Source organism: Artemia franciscana, unplaced genomic scaffold (genome assembly GCF_032884065.1).
Source record: "Artemia franciscana unplaced genomic scaffold, ASM3288406v1 PGA_scaffold_131, whole genome shotgun sequence".
Lineage (NCBI taxonomy): Eukaryota > Metazoa > Arthropoda > Branchiopoda > Anostraca > Artemiidae > Artemia > Artemia franciscana.
In genome coordinates, this window is record NW_027062626.1 from 786,582 (window position 1) to 810,684 (window position 24,103).

General features: G+C 34.2%; 1 protein-coding gene across 4 annotated transcripts; it reads left to right on the forward strand.

Moving 5' to 3' along the window:
• The first annotated feature begins 253 nt into the window (after positions 1 to 253).
• LOC136041286 (uncharacterized) lies at positions 254 to 22,492 on the forward strand. 4 transcript variants are annotated; one of them, XM_065725896.1, is made up of 6 exons: positions 274 to 383; positions 3,500 to 3,854; positions 9,619 to 9,827; positions 11,829 to 12,366; positions 16,248 to 16,375; positions 22,257 to 22,492. In XM_065725896.1, the coding sequence occupies exons 3-6, from the start codon at positions 9,639 to 9,641 to the stop codon at positions 22,407 to 22,409; spliced, it is 1,008 nt and encodes a 335-aa protein (XP_065581968.1). In that variant the 5' UTR covers positions 274 to 383; positions 3,500 to 3,854; positions 9,619 to 9,638; the 3' UTR covers positions 22,410 to 22,492. The 4 variants fall into 4 exon arrangements, with proteins under 4 accessions (XP_065581967.1, XP_065581969.1, XP_065581968.1 ...); XM_065725898.1 differs by having other exon boundaries at positions 299 to 335; XM_065725895.1 differs by lacking the exon at positions 3,500 to 3,854 and having other exon boundaries at positions 254 to 383.
• Positions 22,493 to 24,103: the final 1,611 nt, after the last annotated feature.

The following is a 24,103-nucleotide window of genomic DNA, read 5'->3' on the forward strand; positions in this document are numbered from 1 at the left end:
TGTGTTCCGAATCAAATATTTTCATACATATCCCATAAAATTTTTGTGGTATTCTTGCGATTCTAAAAAGTCACTTGTAAAAATTAAAAATCTATAAACATCTTCAAAAATCACTGAAAATTACTAACCAAAACAAATCAGTTGGTATAGCAAAAAAAAAAAAATAATTAGAGACAGATCACTAGCAGTGGTAGCCCTCATTGGCTAAAAAGATAAAATCAAACGCTAAAGTGAAAAGTGCCAAAGAGTTGTTTTAGCTAATCGGTAATCATATAATTGGCAACTGAATTCAGAAAAAAGAAATGCGGAAAAAATTGACATTGGAGTTCAAAAAAGTAAATAAGAAGTTTGGCAAAGCTGCAACCCTTTTCTCTATCAATTTAGTATGTTTGTACAGATATTATAGTTAAAGTTATCTATAGGCTAGAATAGAAATGAAAGTAAAAAATGTTTTGCATTCAGTGCTATTTTCAAATAGCCTAGGCCTAGCCAATATTGTTGGACTAGATTAATACCGTAGATTAGGGCCTACTCTGAAGGAAAAATCTTAATAGAATAAAATTGTAACTATTTAATTTTCTGACTTTCTGCTCTTTTAAGCAGGCCTATAGCCTAGAATATGTGGTTACATCTCCAGTACTTGGAGAGGGCCAAATCAGTCAATTTTTGGGATAAAATTTAGTTAATTGACTTCTTGCTATCTCAGAAAGGGTTTAGGTTAGGAAAATGAAACTTTCAGGGATAAATCTACAGACTAAAGTATATCCCGGGAAGGTATTTTGAAGTAACTAGCCTACCTCCACTCCTTCTCCCTCTAGAGGGCCTTGACCTTTGATGACCTTTAAAAATATGTGTGTTATAAAAATGAAACCTTGCAAAATAGATCTTCTGCTTAATTGAACCACAACAAAATTGTTTTCAGCATCATAACTTTGCTCAATTTCATTTTATAAGGTTTTAAGGATATGCAAATACATTTCCTAAATTTTGAAAATAAAAACATTGATATGGCTCAAAATTCTACTCAGATAACAGGAATTGCATTCTGAGAACTAAAGGCAGAGAAAAAGCAACTGGTAACTGAAAATTAAGGTAAAATGTTGTTTTGTCAAAATTTCAATTGGTATAGACCTGTCATTTAGGCAAATTTCAGGGGCCTCTAGAGAGAGAAGGAGTTTAGGTGGGTACTTTAACATACCTTACCGGGACTTACTTTAGCCTGTAGATTTATCCCTGAAAGTTTCATTTTCCTAACCTAAACCCTTTCCGAGATAGCAAGAAGTCAATTGACTAGAATTTTACCAAATTCTAGACAAGCTGCTTTGGTCAATGTTGGTATTACCTGAAAAATTGTTTAAGGTCATGGAACTATTGTTAATAGATGCATTTTGACTTTTTGAAATCTTCTCTCTTGGAAAACTACTGCAAATTCACCATTATGGAGTTATTCCAGCCCAAATATTCTTGTATTTATACATATAGAATTGTAATCATTTCCTTTTTTGTTGATCAGACATTTGAAACCACAAATCTGTAATAGTTTAGAAACAAATTGGGCTATATATTTGCACATTAGGGGGGTGGGGGTAAAGCATAGTATATGTTAAATATGTAAACTAACCATTGCTGTATTCAATATATGCTGTGCTTTACCCCACCCCCCTAATGTGCCAATATATAATAACTCCATAACAGTGGGTTTGTGGTAGTTTTGCAAGAGAGAAAAGATGTTCAAAAAGTCAAAATGCATCTATTAACAATAGTTTCATGACCCAAAAACAATTGTTCAGGTAATACCAACATTGACTGCTACTTTTTCCTATCTTGGGAAGAAGTTAGGTTAGGAAAATAAAACTTTCAGCATCATATTGAATCCAGGGCCAAAAACATACTCTGGGAAGGCATTGTCAAGCTACTATGACAACTCCCTTCCAATTTCTAGGTTGCAGAAATTGCCTACTTCTATGTCCTGGAAATTCCATTTTTTGGCTTAGAAATTGTCTGATTTCTAGGCCTATGTCTTAGAAATTTTAATGCTGCAGGCTAATTCTTCTAATGTTTACAGCCTTATATCTTAATTTTCAGTGGTAAAATTCTAGTTTAGTGACATTCTATGAAGTAGTAAAATTCTACTTTTGAGTGTTATCTCAGAAAGGGGTTGGGTTTGGAAAATGAAACTTCCAGGGATGGGTCTAAAGGCTAAAGTATGTCCTGGGAAGGTATTTTGAAGTAACTACATCCACTCCCTTTCCCTCTAGAGGGTCCTGACCTTTGATATGTGTGTTATAAAAGTGAAACCTTGCAAAATAGATCTTCTGCTTGAATGAAGTTGAATACCAGGAAGGTATTTTGAAGTACCTACCTCTACTCCCTCTCCCTCTAGAGTCCTGACCTTTGAAAATATGTGTGTTTCTAAAAGTAAAACCTTGCAAAATAGATCTTCTGCTTGAATGAAGTACAACTAAATTGTTTTCAGCTTCACTACTTTGCTCAATCCCAATTTATAAGGTTTTAAAGGTATGCAAATACATTTCCTAAATTTTGAAAAAAACCCATTGATATGGCTCAGAATTCTATTCAATAATAGTAATTGCATTTTCAGAACTAAAGGCAGAGAAAAAGCAACTGGTAACTGAAAATTAAGGTAAAATGTTTTGTCAAAATTTCAATAGGTAGGCAAATGTCATATAGGCAAATTTCAGGGCCCTCTAGAGGGAGAAGGAGTGGAGATGGGTACTTCAAAATATTTTTGCCTGTAGACCCATCCCCAAAAGTTTCATTTTCCTAACCTAACCCCTTTCCAAGATAGCAAGAAGTCACTAAACTAGGATTTTACCTTTCCAGTTACCAGTTTCTTTCTTTTAATTTTGAAAATGCAATTCCTGTTATTTAAAAATAATCTAAGTCATATAGCCTAAATGTTTTTTTTTTAATTAGGAAATATATTTACAGAACTTTGAAATATCATAAATTGGGACTGAGCAAAGTTGCAAAGCTGAAAATATTCTTTTGTGCTTCATTTAAGCAGAATGTCCATTTTATAAGGTTTCAATTCTGTAAAAAAAGATTTCTATAGGTCATCAGATGTCAGTACCCTCTAGAAAGAGAAGGATAGAGGTATGTGCATCAAAATACGTTCCAAAGACATACTTTAGCCTATAGATCCATCCCTGAAAGTTTCATTTTCCCAACCTAACCACTTTCAAAGATAGCAATAAGTAGTTGATCTTGAATTTTACCATGCCTTTTTTATGCTCTTTCTAAATGTAATAATGGCTTCTGGGGGAAATTCCATCTGGAGCCCTTAAAGGGGCCCCAAAGGTAACTTACTTCACTGCACAAAAGGTGACAATTGCTAGAAATGGGTGTAAAGGGGTTACAAGCATGTTATTTTTATTTTAAAGAAATATAGGCCTATTCCAATGGCACTAATTTAAAGCAATTTAATTCCTCAAAAATTTAAGATATACATTCTCAAAAAATGTCTTGTTCTTTCCAGCATCTGTAGGTAAGGATACATGTCCTGTGCAGTAAGCTTAGCATTAACCAATCAATCCAAAACATCAATATTGTTTAGAAGACAACCAGCTTGCAGCAGTTAGTGAGAAGGACCTGGGGTTATTGCTGACTATGAATTAAAGTTTTTTTGTCACATACAAGCTCAAATTACATAAGCAAACTAAACTCTGCCTCATAAAATGAACATTCACCACCAGGAAGTCATGTATGATAATGAAGCTTTTCAGAGCCATGGTCTGTACTCACTCAGTTATAAGATGGACTTGAAGGTACTGGAGAGTGTTCAAAGAAGAGCAACAAAGCTTGTCCCAACACTGCATGACAAAACCTACAAGGTACATTTCACCTCATTCAAACATCATACTATACTTTAGTATACTATAGAAAAAGAGATGGCATAATTACAACCTTAAGCTGCTGGAAACTGAAGTATTTAGTCATGTATTCTCCCTATCCCTCTCAACTACCACAAGAGGACATACCAGGAAGCTTTACATCCCCCATTGTACTAGATGAGAGCAGCAACACTTCTTCTCAGCTGGAATAGCCTGTCTAAGGCTATTCCAGCCTTAAGAAATATAAAACTGCTCTTGTCTTGTTTCAAACCCTAGAAGCCTTCAAGAAAGCAGTTGATCAAGACTGGGTTAATGCTAAATTGAGGTTAAACTGGGATGTCAGATCTTAACCTCAAAATACCCCAGCAAGATTTTCTACAGGAGGTTCAACCAACACCACCTTATTTTGCTGTTTATAGTACTTAAAATAATAGAAAGCTAAAAAAAAATAAGCAAAAGCTTACAGATTGTTTTCATTCAACAAAAACCACAGGAAATAAAGTTATATCTTTCATAAACATGGACAATAGGTTCTTGTTCTTGATGTAATTTAATATGTTTAAATAGTTAGAATTGACATTCAATTAGGACTGTACTAGTTAAGATTGGTTGACAATAATCTTAGAGAACTTTGTTTTTCAACCTTTAAGCTTAGACAAAAGTTTCTCTAAAGACAAAAGCTTAAGAGCCTATGTTTAAGATGAAACAGTATTTCTAAGATAAGGCTCAGTCTTGAAATGTGTGTCTAAGACTAAGATCCACTATTTAATATCAGCACATTTAAAGTATTCAGCATTTTACATGGCTTAAATATTCAGACTAATTGCATTCTTAGCAAGAGAATTTTGACCAATTCAATGATAGATTATACAAAACTAGATTTTATTAAATCTTAACTAGAGATATAATACGTTGTTAGATAAAGCAACAAAGAAATGTATTAATAGGACTATATACAGGACCCTCAGGGGGGGAGGGTGCATTGTAAGAAACACAAATATGATATTAAAAAAGGACATAAAATCAGGAACCTAATGCAACTAACTTAATTTGATTAAGATGTTTTCCTCTGAAGAGGCCCTAATCTATAATATCACCAGAAATAGATTCTTCACCTATGAATCAACAGTTCTGAGAGAATTTAACTATTTATGTGAGACTTGGGCAAATATTCACTTTCAATGGAAGAAAAGTGGAGTAAGTAAAAACTTGTCCATAAGGACAAAGGATAACAACCACTTAAAAGTAAATTCTCACATAGCAACATTGAAACTCAATGAACTTCTAGTTTGAACAAGTTTTAAAAAGCAGCAGCATGAGAAGAGATACATCACCTAGTAATAAAAAGAATATCAAAAACGAAAACTGCTCTTTTTTGTTTTGTATTTGCTCTTCTTCAGAGATTTGGCTACTGTTGGGTTGAGTTACCTACAATTCATTACCACAAATTGTTTGATCTTCCAACACAGATAATAGGTAGCTGAGTAAGAAATAAAGACCAACCAGTTGTAAAAAAAGAACTCTGAAAATAATCTAAAACTTTACAAGAAAACAATCTAGAAGTAATAACCAAATTTTTACTCTTTGCTATAATATACTACTTTTTATGAATCATTTTTTGGGGTTGCTCCCATTTTAATCAACTATTTCCTGGATTTGGATATAATCTATAGATTAATTTTGTCTCATTAAGAGGGGCAGAGGGGAGGGGCTGCAATTTTTATTGTAAGAAAATTATATTTAAGAAAAGTTTTGAATGGCAAATCCAATTCTACCTCGATTTTTTATTATATTGTTTTCATCTCAGTATTAGCCTTCATACTGGAGTTTGGCCTATGCATTTAAAAAAATTCCAATGCCCTAGTTTGAGCAGAATATCTATTCTGTAAAATTTCATTCACTTAACAACTTTCCTTGACCATGAAAAGATCATAGATTGCAGTTGAACCACTCAATCAATCATGGACGCCTGCCAAAAATATTGCAGGATAGAGGGTAACAGAGTAGTAATGGTGACGGGAGGAGGAAGAGGGGAATACATTTGAAGATAAAAGGTTATATGTAAAATAAAATTCTGAAGGAAAAAAGAAAAATACTCAATTTTTACACCAAATGAAATAAAATTCAACAAATTTTTAATAGTGAAGATTCCTGCAAAAAGATCAATTCCTTTAATTGGTGGTTATGTATTACTCTGCCAACATTCCAGAAATGAACTTAGGTCAATCCTAATGAGAAATACCAAAACATGATGAAAACATAATACTTTAAAAACTTGGGCTATATTTTTGCACATTAGGGGAGGGAGGGGGGCATACCTAAAATAACCTAACCCTCAACCCCACACCCTAATGTGCAAATATATAACCCAAATTATATAATTCCAGTGCATTTTGTTACCTGCCATTTGTTTTCCACTGAGCATAAGCTAATTGTTTCCTAATACAGACAGACAAAACCAGTTTGCTCTCAAGTTTTACACAGCATAAACTTGAGTCTATCACATATAGAATAACCCTTTAATCTGTCACATATTCAATTATTATAACATTAATATGTTATGCCCAAACCCTAGAGTAAAAGAAAATAAGACTCAAACTAAATCGCAGAAAAGGAGAGAAAAAGGTATTGTATTATAGGGTCCATTTAATTACTGAGTAAAACATCAGTTATATTTTGAAAGAGCATGAAAAAGGTCTCGAATGGTATGTTCATCTAATCTACGACGAAATCCCCCCCCCCTCTCTACCAAGGTACCATACTTTCCCTTTTTCATGTTAAAATAATTTTTAAATCTAACTCTCTTATATTTTCATACCTTAGAAAATTAAATGGAATACCAAAAGAAAACAAAACTTAAACTCATGGTCGAGCTGTCTAAAATAACCCTCTTTGCATTGATGCTCAGAATTACACTGAATGTAAACATGTTCAAATAAAAATCTTTACCACAAGTCACAAGAAAATCTTTGATAGAATGTATAGTCTTATAAACATTGTGCTTTTGCTACCCTAGAAAGAAAGGTCAGTAATTCATATTTTCGATGTGACACCTTAAACTAGGTATTCTTTTCTTAGACCACACTGCGGTTCTTTGACTAACAAATAAATCTTCATAATTGGAAACAAAATGTTGAGTTTATAGTTGTTCACTTGAATGGTCTCATTTCCCCATGTATATAAACCATACTTTTGATGTAATACCTTAAACTAGGTATTCTTTTCTTAGACCACACTGCGGTTCTTTGACTAACAAATAAACACTACTGATGACGGTTGCTGTATATGTGATGGAAATATCCAGACTTTGTGCCTGTTTTTTTTTTTCACTGTCTATATAAATTGATTTATCCCCATTTTGAAAATTTATTTGTTCATCAATAATTCAATGATCTACGTCTGGTTTTTTATTTGTTGTAAATAATTGAGACGAAAACTGTGGAAAGTGGTGAAAAAATTATTTCAAGGTAAATGCTAATGATAGTTACTAGGGGTTGATTGTCACAAGTCATAAATCACTAGGGGTGGCAACCACGAACAAAAAAGGATTTTTGGGGAACTGATTTTGTTTTCAAGGAGACAGATTTTGGAGAAACCCCCAAATATTTGGGGAAAGTGGAAGCACTGGTATTTTTAAACAAAATCTACCAATAAATTTTACTAGGCCATAAAAACCGCCAAGTAGCATTGCTACTATGCTACCCCACTTTTTGCATGGTGGAGCACAACTTATGTTTTGACAACTTTTATTTGAGACAAAATTATTTTTATATGAAAAAATAGTCTTTTCAGACAAAATCTGCCGTCAAATTTAAAAACTGTCAGGTAGCGTTGCTACTTTGCTACCCCACTTTTCGCACAGCGGTTAGCAAATAATTTGCAAACATATAATAATTAGGTAAGAAATTAAAGAAAATAAACTTGGAAATAAGGTTTAAAATTTTCATAGATTATTTGTGAGGGCAAGAGGACTTTAAGGTAGCTATGATTCTTCAGCTTTCACAAAGGATCCATGGACCAAAAAGAGTCACAATGCTTTGCAATATTAAATAAAAGAGGCTAAACATCACAGCCCTTGTAAAGAGCTTCTATGTGTTCTCGATACTGCTCAATCAGACAGTCTAGCATCTATTGGTTTCTTGTAAATTAAACAAACACCTTATTCTAAGAAAGTACAAAATGGTTTGTTCTCGTTGTTTTCAAAATCTTTTACTTAGGTGGTTAACATAGCCTACTGATAGGTTAATCTGAAAAAATATTGATTAGTAAATACAAGTAGTGAGGTCAGTTTCAGCCTTGGTGATGGGGACAATGTGTGCAACTTTCCATCTCTTATGTAAAAGTTATACCAACTAAGCAAAGCTTCTGGCAAATTGAATGTACAGTTTAACTCTGTGTGTAGGCTCATCCCCCTCAAAGTAACTTGACTTAAGAAGAACATAAGTGAGCTAAATGGCTTAGAAGGCTTGTCTTGTTTTAAAGCTCATTTTAATTTTGAGTTTTAAGATTTCAAGAGTTTAAAGCACAGTAAAATGTTTTACTGAGGATAGAGAGGAGTCTGAAAGTTAAAGAAAATGTATATTTAGCTGTAATAGCCAAAATTTTTGAATTTTACTTCGAAAATGCAACAAATAAATTTGTCTAATGGAAAAAAATAATACATGGCAAGAATGGAACAACATGGTCAAGGAACAACATGGAGGTCCCACATGTTGAGAAGGGCAGTTTTGAGAAATAATTGGGAAATTTCATGAGATTGTTAGCTTGTGTGACTCTAAGAACATTTCGCTCCTGGAATTGGTGCTAGCTGTGTAGGGTGAAAAATTTGAACCAGTTATTCCAATATTGTCCATTCTAGAAGCACGTGAAAGCCTTTGACTAAAGATTCTACCTGTCTGTAATTTTTTTCTCTTTCGTTTTAAATTTTCAATTTTATTGAAGTTATTTAGCTCCTAATTATTTATATGATTGAAGATGTAGAAAAATAAAAATAAATTGAACATATTTCTTACATTTAGCAGGATAGTATAGTTTTTTTTTTTTTTTTTTTTGTCAACTCCTTTATATTGTTAATCAGATTGAATGTTCTTCGCAATAGGAGAGGGTTTGGAGTCCTGCAGAGTTTAAAATACATTTTAAATTTTGCATTTACATTTTTTTTATACTTTATAAATCTCAACTTTTTGAAATTTCTGGTTTCTTCTTTAATGATCTTTATTCTATCATTGATCGGTTTAATAGAAAATTTTAGAGGTTTACACAGTTTGAAAGTTCAAAGTTTAAATTTCTGTAATTTGAGGACTTTATAAAAGTAGAAAAGTAATTCCTACATTTTAAATTTCTATTTCTTTCTTAATGGAATCTCCCTTTCCTCATTAATCTATTCAAATGCTACTTTGCATAGGAAAAGATTTAGAGGTTGGCAGATTTTGAAATACTCTCTAAATTTCAAATTTCTTCTTTTTCTATATTTTCAAAAAAGTATAAAAGTAGACTCTACTTTTTAAAGTTTCTATTTCCTGTTTAATTGTGCTCTTTAGTGTCATTGTTCAGTTCGAATGTGGCTTAACATTAGGAGAAGATTTCAGAGGGCTGTATATTTTGAATCAAAAATTTTTACTTTCTTACCATTTTGATAGCCTATCAATTTCCCACCAAAAATCTACGTTTTTTTGCCTAATCTAATCCTTTTAATTTTTTGTAAAATGTATTCATATTGTGTCTTTGGTTTGAAATGCTATTAAGTTTTGTGTTTGTATTACAGTATCAATCACGGAACTTGAAATGTCTGATATTCTCCCACCTCCAAAAGAAAAGGCTAGCAATAAATGGACAAAACTACATCCACAACTACCAATTCTTGAAGAAACTCAAACTGGAGCTAAATATTGTTTTGTCAAGCTATCTGCAGTGTACCATGGAGGAAGAGTCATTATTGAAGATCAGGATAACATAGATACTCTATTTTATAAAGTAATTAAACACGATAAAATGTCAATCCATTTGTTTTAAGCATAAACATGAATGCTATATAGAATTGTAGAAACCAAAAACTTGATACCGCTTTCTTTTTTCTCATCCATACCCAACATACTATAAATTAACAATATCAGTTTCACTTTGTGGAGTAACAATAGCATAGCAGGGGGTTTCTTGTGCCTTCAGGTTAAAATAATATAAACACAGTAACCATAGAAATTCCTATTTGTCAGTATGAGTATGTTGAGAATTTAGAGACCCTTTCCTTAGTGGGTGCCCTGTAAAATTGAATACTGACAACTCACCATTGGAATTTCTTAGTTTTCAATTTGGTGATACAAATTAATGCAAATATTCCTCAAGTTTAGATTTCTTGATTGAATTGATAATTAATTTTCATTAATTTTTTTGCTTGCTAATTTCCTAAAAAAATTTTTTACATATATTTCATATGTTGTGCCTTTTTAACTCTCCCTTCCTATCCTCTCCCTAACTAATTGGATGCTATCACATGACCTATCGCTAGACCTATCTTGTTCTAAATGATACTTATTAAGTTTGTCCATATTGATTCAGATATTTTTCTGTTCAATTTCATTATTTTTTTCTTTTTTTTTATGTTTAGAAATTTGAAAGTCAGATTAGGCTACTTAGTTGAATTAGCTGAAAGTGTAATTTTCATTTTCATCCATCTGTAAATAACCATAATCGACCAATTATAACCCAATATGAGTAATGCTGTTTGCCCAGTAATTAGACCAGAAAAGGGATTAAAAATAAGATAAATGAAATCTTTGACTTTTTGCATTTTGAATAAAGAATATAACTTAGGAAATAAACATAAAAATTAACTTTAAATTAAATCTACCTTTCAGTGAACCTCCCTGTCTTTCCATGAAAAAAAAAATTAACAACAGAGAACAAACACAATGTAAAATTCCTCCATGCTGTTCCTTCTTTAGGAAAGTTACATTTTTTTGAGATTCGAAAAAATAGCGTAAAATTTAATAGGCTATGCTACTGAATTTGTGGTTTGAAATGACGTATTATGTATTGCCTTTAAGTCACCCTTACTATGGACAAAGGTCGATCAACTATTTATTGCCATGAATGGTCAGATGTGTAGTTATATATCATCTAGCAAGAGAATCATTACATAGCTTTGTTCTTATTTCAATTGAATTTCTCTTCAAGTCTTATATTGCTTTAAAGTCTCCCTTACTATGGACAATGGTTGATCAGTCATTCATTGCCATGAACTGTTGGATTTGAACTTAAATATCATCTAGATGAAGAATTATTATATTCTTTGCTAAAATATTCATTGAATTTTCCTTCAAGTCTTATATTGTTTTTAAGTCTCCCTTACTATGGACAAAGGTTGATCAACCATTAATTGCCATGAACGGTAGGATTTGTAGTTACATATGTTTTAGCAGGAGAGTTATGACATAGCTTTGCTGTTATATCAACTGGATTTTCGTTCAAGCCTTATGTTGCTTTACTAAACAGTGGTTGATCAAGCGTTCATTGCCATATTCGGTTGGATTTTTTATTTTAAAATAAAAAAAACAAGATTGAAAAAGTATGTCAAACAGACTAATCCTGGGAAAAAGAAATATTTGACTCGTTTTTTTTTTTCATTAATGATATTGTGTTCTAACATTAATACTCTATTGGATTGTGAAACTATCCTGAAGAGCACTAGATAGTCATATTTATTCCGGGTTCATACCCTGAGCAACCCCAATGTTTCCCTTGAGCATGGATGGGACTTGATTGAGTAAGTAGTAATTGAGGATGAGGCTATTGTCTGTATTAAATCTTTCAAATAAAGAGAAGATTGTATATATATAAAAGAAGTTTGATATTTCGAATAAAAACTTGTTATTCGAATACAAACTCGTGACTGAAAGCATTAATATGTTTCTTCTTTGGAAGTTACATTCATTTTCAGCTTTTTTCCTTTGTTGTTAATCTTACATTTTGTCGTAGGGATATTTTGGTAAAGGGACATTATCACGTGGAGAACCATCATATGATAAAACAAAAGAAGCTTATACCTCTTCTAGGTATGAATTCAAAGAAGTCACTGACCTTAATCCATATAATCCTATACCTGACAACGGAAAGGAAGGAGAAGCATATGGAGATTTGAATATAGACAGAATTATAAGCAAAAATACATCAATATTAAGTGCTTTAGTTACTTCAAGTGATAAGATTAAAGAATCTAGTAATAGTTATGAAGATACCCAGCATGTTGATTTTGACCAAGGTGAAACTTTTTTTGATGACAATGCCCCAAAAGTGACAGAAACTTTAGAATTGATGCCTGAAGAAGCATTTTTCTTAAAATACTCGTTCAATTGTCTAGATGTTTATGATCACAATGAAAACCTGAGCATTAAATGTTTGTGGGATTTGTTTAGTGAACAGGATCCCAGATTTCCTTTACGTTATGTTGCTTACCATTATTACAGAAGCAAAGGATGGGTTGTCAAGTCTGGCCTCATCTTTGGAGGAGATTTTGGTATGTTGTATATTCTAGGCTATGTTATTGACATCAGATTATGATTAATCCAAACATCAGTTTTTAAATGTAATGCAGGGTTAATGATAGAGCACTTAAATTTTCCATCCACTGAACTCTCTGTGAATAGTGGCTACTCTTCATGCCATGTACAAATTTGTACTATGAGGCTTAATTTGTAAAATTTATTGTAAAAAAAAATGTACTATAGGGGATTTGTATTATAAGGCTTAGTTAGTAGGGTTATTAGTTCATCCCTACCCCCTCCCCCTTCTTTCTAACAAATACAAAACTGCAAGACCCATTACAATTTTCAACTGCTAATTATGTTGTTCAAAATTACAGAAAATCAGATTGAAAATTTATTAAAAATACGTTTTAGAAGCCAAACCAGGGATTGACGATGGTGGATGTGTAGTCCTTCATGCTGAGGAATTTGACAGAGTTTTGACTACCTGCATCTTTGTTTTGGATTTTTTTTTTTACTATGAATATGATGAATTAATTGGCTTTTTTTGCTTTTAATTGGCCTTTTCTCTTCAAATACTTCTTTTTTTAACTTGTCTTTAATTATTCCCGTGTGTTTACCCTAAGTTCGAATTTTATTACTTTCGATGGGGTGGATCTACCCCCTCCCCCTAAAGGAGACAAAACATACCTTGTAGATTCCAAATTTGACATTTTATAAAGAAATTTTGTATAAACATTTTATAAAAGAAATATTGGCATTATTTGTCATTTGAAAATGCTGTCAAGTTTTAAGCTGCCCCGATCCCTCTCAAAATGGCAGGTTTGGCCCTGACGAGTTTTGTATCATATTTGTATCAATCAATGAATTAAGTGAAACTTTCAGTTTAAGCAACCGATTTAGTTTCATTAAAGTGCAAATGACAGTGTAGCCGGTATGGATCCGGTATAGATGACGATATATATATCCCTCTGAAAATGAAACTTTCAGTGCTTTCTCCTTGTCCGGTCCCCTTTCCCAAATTTTGCTTGTTCAGTATATGATTTTCGAGATATTGAATAGTGGAACTCACACTACACATTCTATACAGTAATAATTATAATTGTATTTAAAGCATCTCGGCCGTGCACAAAATTATGGGAGAAGATCCCTTACCCTGATTATCTTAATCTCATGACGTGAAGCTAATTCACATTTTTTGACAGTAATAGTTCAGCTATGTTGCTGTTGTAGAATGATTTGTGTTCAGGCTGCCAACATTTTCAAAAGCTTTGTGGGAATTTGCATTAAAAAAAAATGTTAATATGTCATGTCATTTAGAGTGGCGGACCCTGGAGTTTGTAAGTGGGGGGGGGTTGAAGATATTTTTTGGGCTTAACAGATCCGTTGGGCAAAGTTTGAAAACGTTTTGGGGGCTTTACAAATTTTCGAAATATGTCACCCAAACTGCTGCCCAAATATCCAGGAATTCATTTTTGTTTTTACATCAGGATCATTGTAAATATCATTCTAGTAATAACTTATAAGTCATAATATATAATCAATTTCCATCAGTTATCTCTCCCTTCAATTTTCCTAATGCATGAGATCAATGAGTTAAATGAAACTTTTAATTTAAGCAACCTATTTAGTTTCAGTGAAACACAAATGACTGTGTAGCATTCTGGCGGTCTTAAAGGTGGCAACGCCACATTTTTTGTAGCTTTTTTTTTTAAGCTTGAATTCATTGATGACTAGAAAAGAATCTTTATTTTTAAAGTTGAATTTCTTCATTATAATCCTGTTATATTTTCCCCCTTAGCCCACTTTTCATGGAAAGAGTTTTTTTTTTTTACTATTTAATCATAAGAAGTGTTTCAAGATATTATGTAACTACCCCGTAAAAGACGCTTTACATGTTGCTTTACCAAAGATGATGTAGGTTGTCAATTATGTGATTTAGGGTGTTACAGAATTCTTAGGGTTCTGCTTCAAGCTTGGGCAGTGGACGCATGTTCATCACCTGTGAGTCTCACTGGTTTGAAAGTTCTGCATTTATAGATTGAGACCAAATTATTATACAATTAGTAAATGATTGGTAGGTCATAAGGAGATTAGTTCTGGAAACGATGTACTCTTCTCTCTTGGTCTTCTTCTTCTTTATAATATTTAATGGTTAATTGTAGTTCAGAATTTTTGCTCACATTTTAATCTTCAAGCAAGTCGTTTTTCAAAATTTAAAGAATTAGTGCTTAAAATAAAACTATAAAGCAAATTCAAAAATTAATCCTGTGCATTAAGTAGGTCGGAGGGAGATGCTGCCAAATCAGGCCTGAACCCCCTCTCTTTACGCTAAAATTTGTCCAGTGCTTTCATGAAGCATTTTTTAATGTGAAAAATTCACCATAAATTTGAAGTGAAATTGTTTTATTTACTGAATACATTACAGAACACTTGTACCAAAATTGTGTTAGTAACAGGAAATCCCGATAAACGAACGCTTTTGTTCTGGAGCGAAATTAAAACTTAAAACGAACAGAAATTACTTCGTATATGAAAGGGGCTGTTCCCTCCTCAACGCCCCGCTCTTTACGCTAAAGTTTTTTATTGTTTTAAAAAGTAGAGTTGAGAGAATGAGTCAAACTTTAGCGTAAAGAGCAGGGCGTTGAGAAGGGAACAGTCCCTTTCATATACGGAGTAATTTCTGTTCGTTTTAAGTTTCAATTTCGCTCCTTACTTTTAGTTAAAAAAACTTTTTTTTTTTCATTTAATCACATTCTACTACGTCAAAACCTTCACTCCTGAAGAATTGAAACACAGAAGCCAAGCATTAGCTTAGAGAGTAGGGATTTGGCTTTGGACAACGCTTAATTTTATGGGAGCTGATATAAATATCTTATCTCTAAACAATGGAACTTAAAATGCATATGTATTGAAAAAGAGATTTTGTCAAATAAAAGTAAAAAAGCGATGTTAAAACTTAAAATGAATGAACGAATGAACACAGACTATTCTATATATAATGTGAGATATTTACCCCCTCCAGTCCCTGCTCTTTGAGTCTGGGTAGTATTTTCCTGAAAGCATTTTTGAATGCCAGAAATATATCCAGCTCGTAATTTTTATTTATTTTTATTTATTTATTGATTATTTTTTTAAAACAGTTGATCCGAAACAAATTCAAACTCACATGAATTTGTGAATTTTTTTGAAGCAAATTCACTTTATTAAGTCCTTTCACCCTCGAAGTACTCTGATAAAAAAAAAACAAAAAAAAAAAAACAACTTTAACCTCAGAACTGCTAGACTGGCTATTGGCTGGGAAGGAGGGGTAGACGCGGTTCTTCTATTTGTCTTACACATTAAATAAGACACTGTAGAATCTGCTCTGGGCAATTTTTTGTACAAGTTTATTTTGACCCGAAGTTCATAATTCTCATGACCCTAAGAAACAAAAAAAAGGATTGATTCTTGAAGCATTGAGAAAAAGAAATTGGCGTAAAGGTTGGAAGTTGAGAGAGTGGTAGCCCTTAGTATATATAAGATAATTTCTGTTCGTTTACTTTTTTTCTGCTTCCATTTGGAAAAAAAACCTGCTTGCTTTTTATTTCAACTTTTATCATTTAGTGTCAGGTATTCATGGTCGTCTTAACTATAAAACGGACTGTCGCCATCTCAACCTCCTGCTCTTTACATTGATCTTTAATTTTGGCTCAGTTTAACAGTGATTCAAGAATGAAATTCAACCTTTGAATGTTTCCCGGGGGGGGGGGGTCAGAAATACCAAGTATAAATTTTTTAAACTATACTTATAAAACCTTTGAAAGGGTAGGCTCTTTGGATAAATAGTTTTATTAGGGGTGACAAATAATATATATTTTAGTTAGTCTACATAACCCTCCTTCCTAAGTTGATAATTTGTTGCTTGTTTTAGCTTTATATAAAGACGGACCCCCGCACTATCACAGTACCTATATTATTCTTGTGAAAGATGCTGATGATCAAGGACTATCTTGGATTGAACTCTCTGCTCATGTTCGTGTTTCAGAAACAATTGCTAAGGTAACTTTTAAAGGTATTCTCCGTGGTGCTTTGATATCTGTTTTCTTAGAGAACGTTCTGGTTTGTTCAGACGCATTGACAAGAAACCCCCTAAAAATGAAAAGAAGAACAGTTCAGATGTACAGAGAACGCAACTAAAAATACGATTGTAGATATTATCTTTGTTTTATGTATCTCAGACACTAAAAAATCTTTAATGCAGATATTTTTTAGGAATTAAACAAAAAATAAAATGAAAACCTTACCAATAATGAATCCTAGCAACTCTTGTTTCGATTAATCTTAATGGTAACATTTCGGTGTGAAAACGAATTCGTGGAAATTTCAAAAATAGCCTGAAACCCCACAAAATCGTGTTAGTTAGAAATGAAAACTGCACCGTTGGAATCACCGTAGCTGAAAACCTCAGTTGGAAGAATTACAGTCCCCTAACTTGAGCAACAAGGAAAATCATTTTTTCCCATGTGTATCCTTGTTTTTATTCTGCTTCTGTTTTCGCCGCCGCTAGTGGGTCGCTAAAACTTCATAGAGAGATGTTTAAGGGCTCACCCGAAAGTAAATTGCTATATTTACGTGCCTTTTGTAAGTAACAAAACATAATACTAAAAATAAAATACAAGTTTTACAATTATAACCTCAGACGACGCATCTTGTTACAGGGAATAATGTAAATTAAACACAAATAATTAAATCATTCCATTCTCTAGGTATTGTAAAAAAAAAAAAAATTAATGAGCCTCCTATCACATTGTTCTTCTATTTAGAGCATTCGTCCTTGATTAATTGGTGCAAAAAAGTCAAATTTCAGCGTAAAGAGTGGCGGATTGAAGGTGCGATAACCCTCCTCATTTACAGGATAATTCCTGTTTGTTTTGAGTTATGATGTCGCTCTTCACTTACTTATTTGTTTGTTTAACTTGTCAAAAACGTCAGCATTAAAAAATTGTATCAATATCACCTTAGTGACATTATTAGTGATAAATCGTCAGACTCGTTTGATACTGCAGACGCTTCCCAGGAAGAAGAAAAAGAGATGAGCTTAGTTTCTATTGATAAAAGCGAAAGTGACTCGAAAGCGGATGGCGAAGAAGAAGTGCGGATATCCATCGATCTCAGCGTAGCCATCACCAATATAGACCAGCTACCGAACAAAACCAACGAACTAAGGTCAGCAATTTATAATAAAGATTACGATTTGATCCTCCTTACCGAAGTGTGTCCAAAAAATAGCCGGAACCAACTAACTGACCAACATGTTAAAATCCCAGGATACCAGATAATATCCAATCTTTCAAGCCCTGACTGCCATAGAGGTATTATAGCCATTGTTAAAGCTTCATATTTTATCAAGCCTATGCAATTATCACTTCAATTGAAAAACCTCGAAACAGTATGGTTCGATCTTTGTGAAGCTGAGAACTCGCACAATGTTCTAATCAGGGTGGGATGCATCTACAGAAGCCCTTCATCACCTTCAATGTTGGAATCCGAGCGGGCACTTGCCTGTGTCTTCAAAAAAGTGACCACCAACTTCAGAGGAAACCTTCTCATTGCTGAAGACTTTAACTTCCCTGATATAGCCGGGAGTGATGGATTCCCGTATACAATGTCACCATCGAATTGCCCGCAAGATGGGTTATCCCCATTCATCCAATGCATCCACGATCTCTCCCTCACCCAAGTTGTAGACCAGCCAACGCGGTATCGTTTGCACCAGAAACCATCACTCCTCACTTAGCTTTCGTGAACAACCCAGAACTATTCCTGAAAATCAACTATATGCCACCAGTTGGAAAGAGCGACCACCTACTGCTAGACATCCAGACATCGATCAAGAGAATAACCAAAAGACTCGTTACGAAAATATTTGTTGACTACAGATCCATTAGAGCTGATTTATGTAATTTTAATTGGGACAATATCCTCGAAGGACATATAGAAGACAAATGGAACATCTTCAAAACCCTTCTTCTCGATGCGGAGAAACAGCACACATCGGTTAAGATGGTCCCCAAACTTCAACCCTACCATAAATTACCAGGGAAATCAGGAAAGAGAGGAACCGAAAATCCCGCTGCTGGAAGAAGTACAAAAAGAAGGGGGACAAAGCTAACTATGCTAAGTCTGCCACTGCACGTAACAAACTGCGCCAACTGACTAAGCAATTGCACCTGGACTCTTAAGTCCAAACTTGCAGACGACTGCAAAAATAACCCCAAGAAATTCTGGAACTATGTCTCAAGCAAAGATCATAACCGCCGCAACATCAAACGTCTGGTGAGGGAAGACAATAGTGAAGCAACCGATCTAAGATAAATCGCAGAGCTGCTCAACCAACAGTTTGCCTCCGTCTTTACATCCGAATCAGATGGCCAACTACCACCAGCGCCTTTATCCAACACCACTAGTCAAATGATCGAAATAATCGTAGACGAAGCTGCCGTACTAAAGCGACTTTCAAACCTTGATGCCAACAAATCTGCTGGACCAGACAACATCCATCCGAGGTTACTGAAAGAAGTCACAAGCATCATCACTGCACCCCTTACAAACATCTTCCAGTCTTCGCTTGACTTCGGCACTAGTCCATCTGATTGGAAAGAGGCACATGTGGCCCCAATTTTCAAGAAAGGGGATACATCCAGAGCAGAGAACTACAGACGAATCAGCCTAACGTCCGTTGTTGCCAAGCTTCTTGAGAGAATCGTGAATGATGCAATCCATGACTATCTTACGACCCACATGATACTTTCTAATAACCAACATGGATTCCGTCGAAACAAGTCGGTGGAAACCAATCTACTTGAAACTTGTAACATCATCACCGAGCTCCTCGACGCTGGTATACCTGTTGATCTTATTCTCCTTGATCTAGCCAAAGCGTTTGACAAGGTCCCCCACAGAAGGCTCTGTATAAAGCTTCTCTCTGCAGGCCTGAACCAGATGACGGTCAGTTGGCTCATGTGTTTTCTCACCAAACGCAAACAAAGGGTCAGACTGTTTGGATCAGGTGATCAGAAGATATATTCCAAACCTTGCGATATCATCAGTGGTGTCCCACAAGGTACAGTCCTTGGCCCAACCCTCTTTTTGATCTACATCAATGACTTAGGCACCAGGGTCAGCAACAATATCACACTATTTGCTAATGATTCTAAGCTTTTCGGTCCGGCACACAGCACAAGCCTCCAAGCTGATCTCGACCAGATCACCGAGTAGGCTGAAGAGTGGCTACTGTCATTCAACATCAGCAAATGCTGCGTCTTGCACTTTGGACCAAAGAATGAAAAGGCGAAGTACTCAATGTGGGATCCTGACAAGCGAACAAGGATTGATCTTCAAACCCACAATGAAGAAAGGGACTTCAGCTCAAGTTTCACTCCCACATAAGGAATGTGGTTTCTAAATCTAACACAGGACTTGGCCCACTTAAGAGATCTATTACGAGCAGATCACCCAAAGTCTTTCTTAAACTTTATAAGGTCATCATAAGACTGAACCTTGACTTCGGAAACTGCATAGCCGCTCCCCAATATAAAGGCGACATAAGGCTTCTTGAGGGCGTGCAGAGGCGTGCCACCAAGGTTATAAATATGCTGAAAGACCTCCCCCACGATGAAAGACTAAAAAACTCAAATTAACCACTCTGGTGTACCGCCGCAGACGAGGTGACATGCTGCTTACCCATAAACTCTCTAATGACACATCTAGTCTCCTCAACCTGTTTAGGTCCTACCAATCCCATACGAGAGGCCATTCTAAGAAACTTCCTAAATGCCACGTGAACACAAGAATGCTTCAAAACTTCTTCTCCGAAACAATTGTCAACGACTGGAAATGACAGCAACTTCACCTATAACTTTCAAGAAGTCACTGGATAGCGAGTGGTCACGCTGGAACTGGAAATACTGCTGGCAAGATCCAGATCAGTAACAGATGTCAGTCATCATCACTCACAGAGCAACACAGATCCATTGGACCTTATCGTTCTGAAGTGCGAATTAAGGTAATTAAGGAATTAAGGTAATATCGCATCCCTCCCCCTTTTTTTTAAAAATTACGCAAATTCCCTCAGGTCCGTAACTTTTTATGGATAATTTGAAGTCATATGACTTCAAACGAGATTCTTTAGATATGTTCGTTATTATCAAAAATGTTAAAGTTTATATTTTGTAGACACGTATCGTTCTAACCTCGTGGCCATGAATCGTTTGACTAAGACTACTGGAGGAAGTAAAAACAACTGGGATAAAACTATTTCTTAAAGGAAGTTTACTTCGTTAAGGCTTTATCATGATTTTCGCATTCAAATTTTGCCATGTCCCCCTTTTTTTATAAGGTCTATCTGTAAGAAAGGCTTTATCAAAACCCTTCTGTCTTGTACCAAACTTGAGACTTTACGTTAATTCTCGTAGCTGCTTTCCTAACTTTTTGTATCGAAAATTATCTGTCATTTTATAAACTATTTTCTTAAAATCATTCCATCCATCTTATGGATTACCTATTCTAAATTCTCCCATTCCATATCCAGCTGTTCTTGAAAAATTCCTCTCAAATTCTCATCCTAAAGTCGATGAGGGTCCTGACTATCTGATAAACGGGTAATATTCGTAAATTTTGGTTTTAAATTAGCTCTAGATACTGCTAGATAGTGATCTTCACTTTAATATCAATAATAACACTCCTGTGTTCTCTAGTCGCTAATATCAATCCCGCTTGTCTTGAATTTACTTAGATGGACGGAAAACAGTTAGTCTGGGTTACAAGTGGACCGTAAGAAGTCTATTGGACTTCCAATGAGATGGTCGTTTGTTTGCAAGCCTGGACCTATACTCGTCGCCATATGGTTCCCAGATCTCTGTTTAAACAAGGATTGACGTCCTGCAGAAGTATTTACTAGGTTTATTATATCCAACTCGTCATATGTTCATGCCTTAAAATGTTTAACTACGATCAGGAGGCAATCTTTAACAAAATAACACTGCAAGAGGATGTTAAATATTCCCCCCCCCCCCAAAAAAAAACACCAAAGCTGATAAATCCTCCAAAACAAGCCGATCAAAAACAATCCCAGCAAAACTCAGAAGACCGTCCATTGTTAAAAATTCAGTGCAATGCTGTGTCGTTTACTAGGCTGTAATTTTATTGAGGGATGTCGCTCCTCAATTGCACTCAAGAACAATATTTGGAGTCCTGACTCTGGCTAAGTCATGTTTTAATTTCTGTAGTGACTTGTCTCTAATGGGGAAATAAAAGTAATAAGTACCCTTCCTTTTCGGGGTGTGGGCAAGGCCAATAGCGCTAATGACCACTAAGAAGTAAGACCAGTATTGTATTTTTATTGTTCGTCTTACAATTGAATCAATAACAGTTTACAATTTCACAATAGTTACTCGGTTGAAGAGAGAGGAAGGGGTCGTCTTTTCTAATCGTCCTATATATATTAGCAAGGAGACTAACACATGGTAGGAAAGCTTAGTCTCTTTTAATAGTCTTCTGCTCTGTGAAATTTGTGCACAAGCTTCGTAAGGTATTTAAAATGAAATAAAAATATAGAAGAACGGATATATATAAGACATTAGCAAAAAAAAAACGCATCTTTTTTCACTAATTTAAATGAAGTCGGAATATTTCGGCTTCACGTCTGTGATGCCAGAATTTACTTCATAAGGTATAGAGTCCTTATAAACCGTATTGGGCCAACTAAGACAAGACTTTAGGTGAACTCGTAAACGAACAATCCCAACGCCAGTATGAGGCTGTGTAAGTAGAACTTCCCTTCTGAAGGTAGAGATAATGAATAACATTTATTTCTTTGTGCTATTTATAATCTCTGTTTATTTTGAAATTAAACTTATTTTATAATGTGCTTTTTCTTTAGGCATTAATTATTTGTGAAATAGTTAGAAAAGAGGATAGGAATCTCAGTCTCAGCGAACTGAGGGATTGTCAAGTCCGCGAGCTTTTTATAAAAAGATGGATGCCGTCTAAGCACAATTCCGAAGATTCTGGTCACGAGGATGCTGTTCGATAATCTTAAGTATTTTATTAGTATTTGGTTTATTTTACGTTTTTAATTCTTAATGATTGATATCAATTAAATTATTTATTCTTTAATTTGCAATTTTTTAGTTCAGGTTGCAAATTTTATTTTATTTCGTATCTAAATCATATATAAGCGAAGAAAAATTATTGGACCTTTGACATTAGAAGCGTGTATATGTATTTGATTAGTATATTTGAGTTACCAACAAAGCAAGTTTGTTGGTTTTAAAGATAAAGTCTTTCCATCAAGATCTAAAAACGAATTGAAAACTAAAAAAAATTTAGTTTTTATTATACATATCATCAATATACAAAAAACCACATCGGTCACTTTAGAAAGTCAAAGACTTGTTTGTAGTGGCTGATAAACATTAATGAGCACCAATACCAACAACATTAACAAAAAAAAAAAAAAAAAAAAAAAAAAAAAAAAAAAAAAAAAAAAAAAAAAAAAAAAAAAGAAACGAAAAAGTGCGAAAAAGAAAACAACAGGAAAACAAAGAATAAGAAGAGAAAAAAAAAATCATACTTAAAAAAAAACAAATCAATAAGCCATCCCATTTAAATTATTTACTTATTTTCTTCCCAGAAGGTGGTTCTTCAGTCTACTCTTAAACTGGCTAACATTTTAGATAACCTTATACTCATTGGTAAAGAATTCCACACTACTGGTCCAGCAAACTTGGGACCAAAACTTCCCTTCTGAGAGCTACATTACTTACGCTCAAGACTTTAGCTAGTTGGTTTTTACGTGCATTTTAAAGTTGTGAATTGAAAAGGAAGGAAAAGTAAAGAAAATCTCTTTAAGTCAGTTAAACTAGACCGTGTTTAACTGACCGTGTCTCATGTGTTCGGTGTGAAAAACTGTTTACTTAAAAGTTTTGTTGCCACCCCCAAAGGCTACGGCGTTGTTTTGCTTCTTACTGAATGCTAAATAAATTGGTTCAGTTGAAAGTTTCACTCATTGATGAAAGAAAACTCTAAAAAGAAAAGAAACACAAAATGTCCATATAAAGCACAGATTGCCATCTGGCCGTTTAGGAAATTTAAGGGACCTTTGTGAAAATTTATGTATGTCTTGAGCCTTGCCTCAATGTTCATTTTAGTTTTACGTTTCCAATGCAAATTTTGTTTGTGCTCGTCTTAAGCTTTAAATGCATCCTTTAGATAGATCTTTCATGGACAAGTCTTGTTTTTCATAATTTGTTCAAACGCAGTGTCGGATGTATAGACGCTTTATGGGCAGCTACAAATGCATTGATTGCCACCAATGCTTCTGATTTTCAGTTTGTCTAGGTGGACATGAAGAAAAGCGTGCATCCGACTCCTCTATTCAAGTTTGAATCATTTCAAAAGTTCTTTCTGTCCTTTCTGACTCATCCTTTCAGGGAGGTATTTATTTCTAGCTGACAATTTTTTTTCATTGGAAACTCATTCACGCTAATTTCCTGTGATTTTCAGGTATTTTTCTAAACACTTAATTCTTGCCATTCTTACTACGAAATGGTATCTCCATATTCCGTCAGTCTGTTAGCTATCAAATACACCTTTGCCAAAAACTACTACTATATTAAAATAATGAGACTTTTACACCAACTTGTCACATAAAACTAATACTTATTCGGACCTTTTTCACTTTTGTTTTTCTGACACTGAAGAAAGTAGTTTTTTCGTTGTTGCAGT

Excerpts from the sequence above, each read along its gene's own strand:
- LOC136041286 (XM_065725895.1), top strand. The coding sequence starts at position 9,639 with ATGTCTGATATTCTCCCACCTCCAAAAGAAAAGGCTAGCAATAAATGG. Across the intron at positions 9,828-11,828 it reads TAGATACTCTATTTTATAAA|GGATATTTTGGTAAAGGGAC; the intron begins GTAATTAAACAC and ends ATTTTGTCGTAG. Across the intron at positions 12,367-16,247 it reads CATCTTTGGAGGAGATTTTG|CTTTATATAAAGACGGACCC; the intron begins GTATGTTGTATA and ends TGCTTGTTTTAG.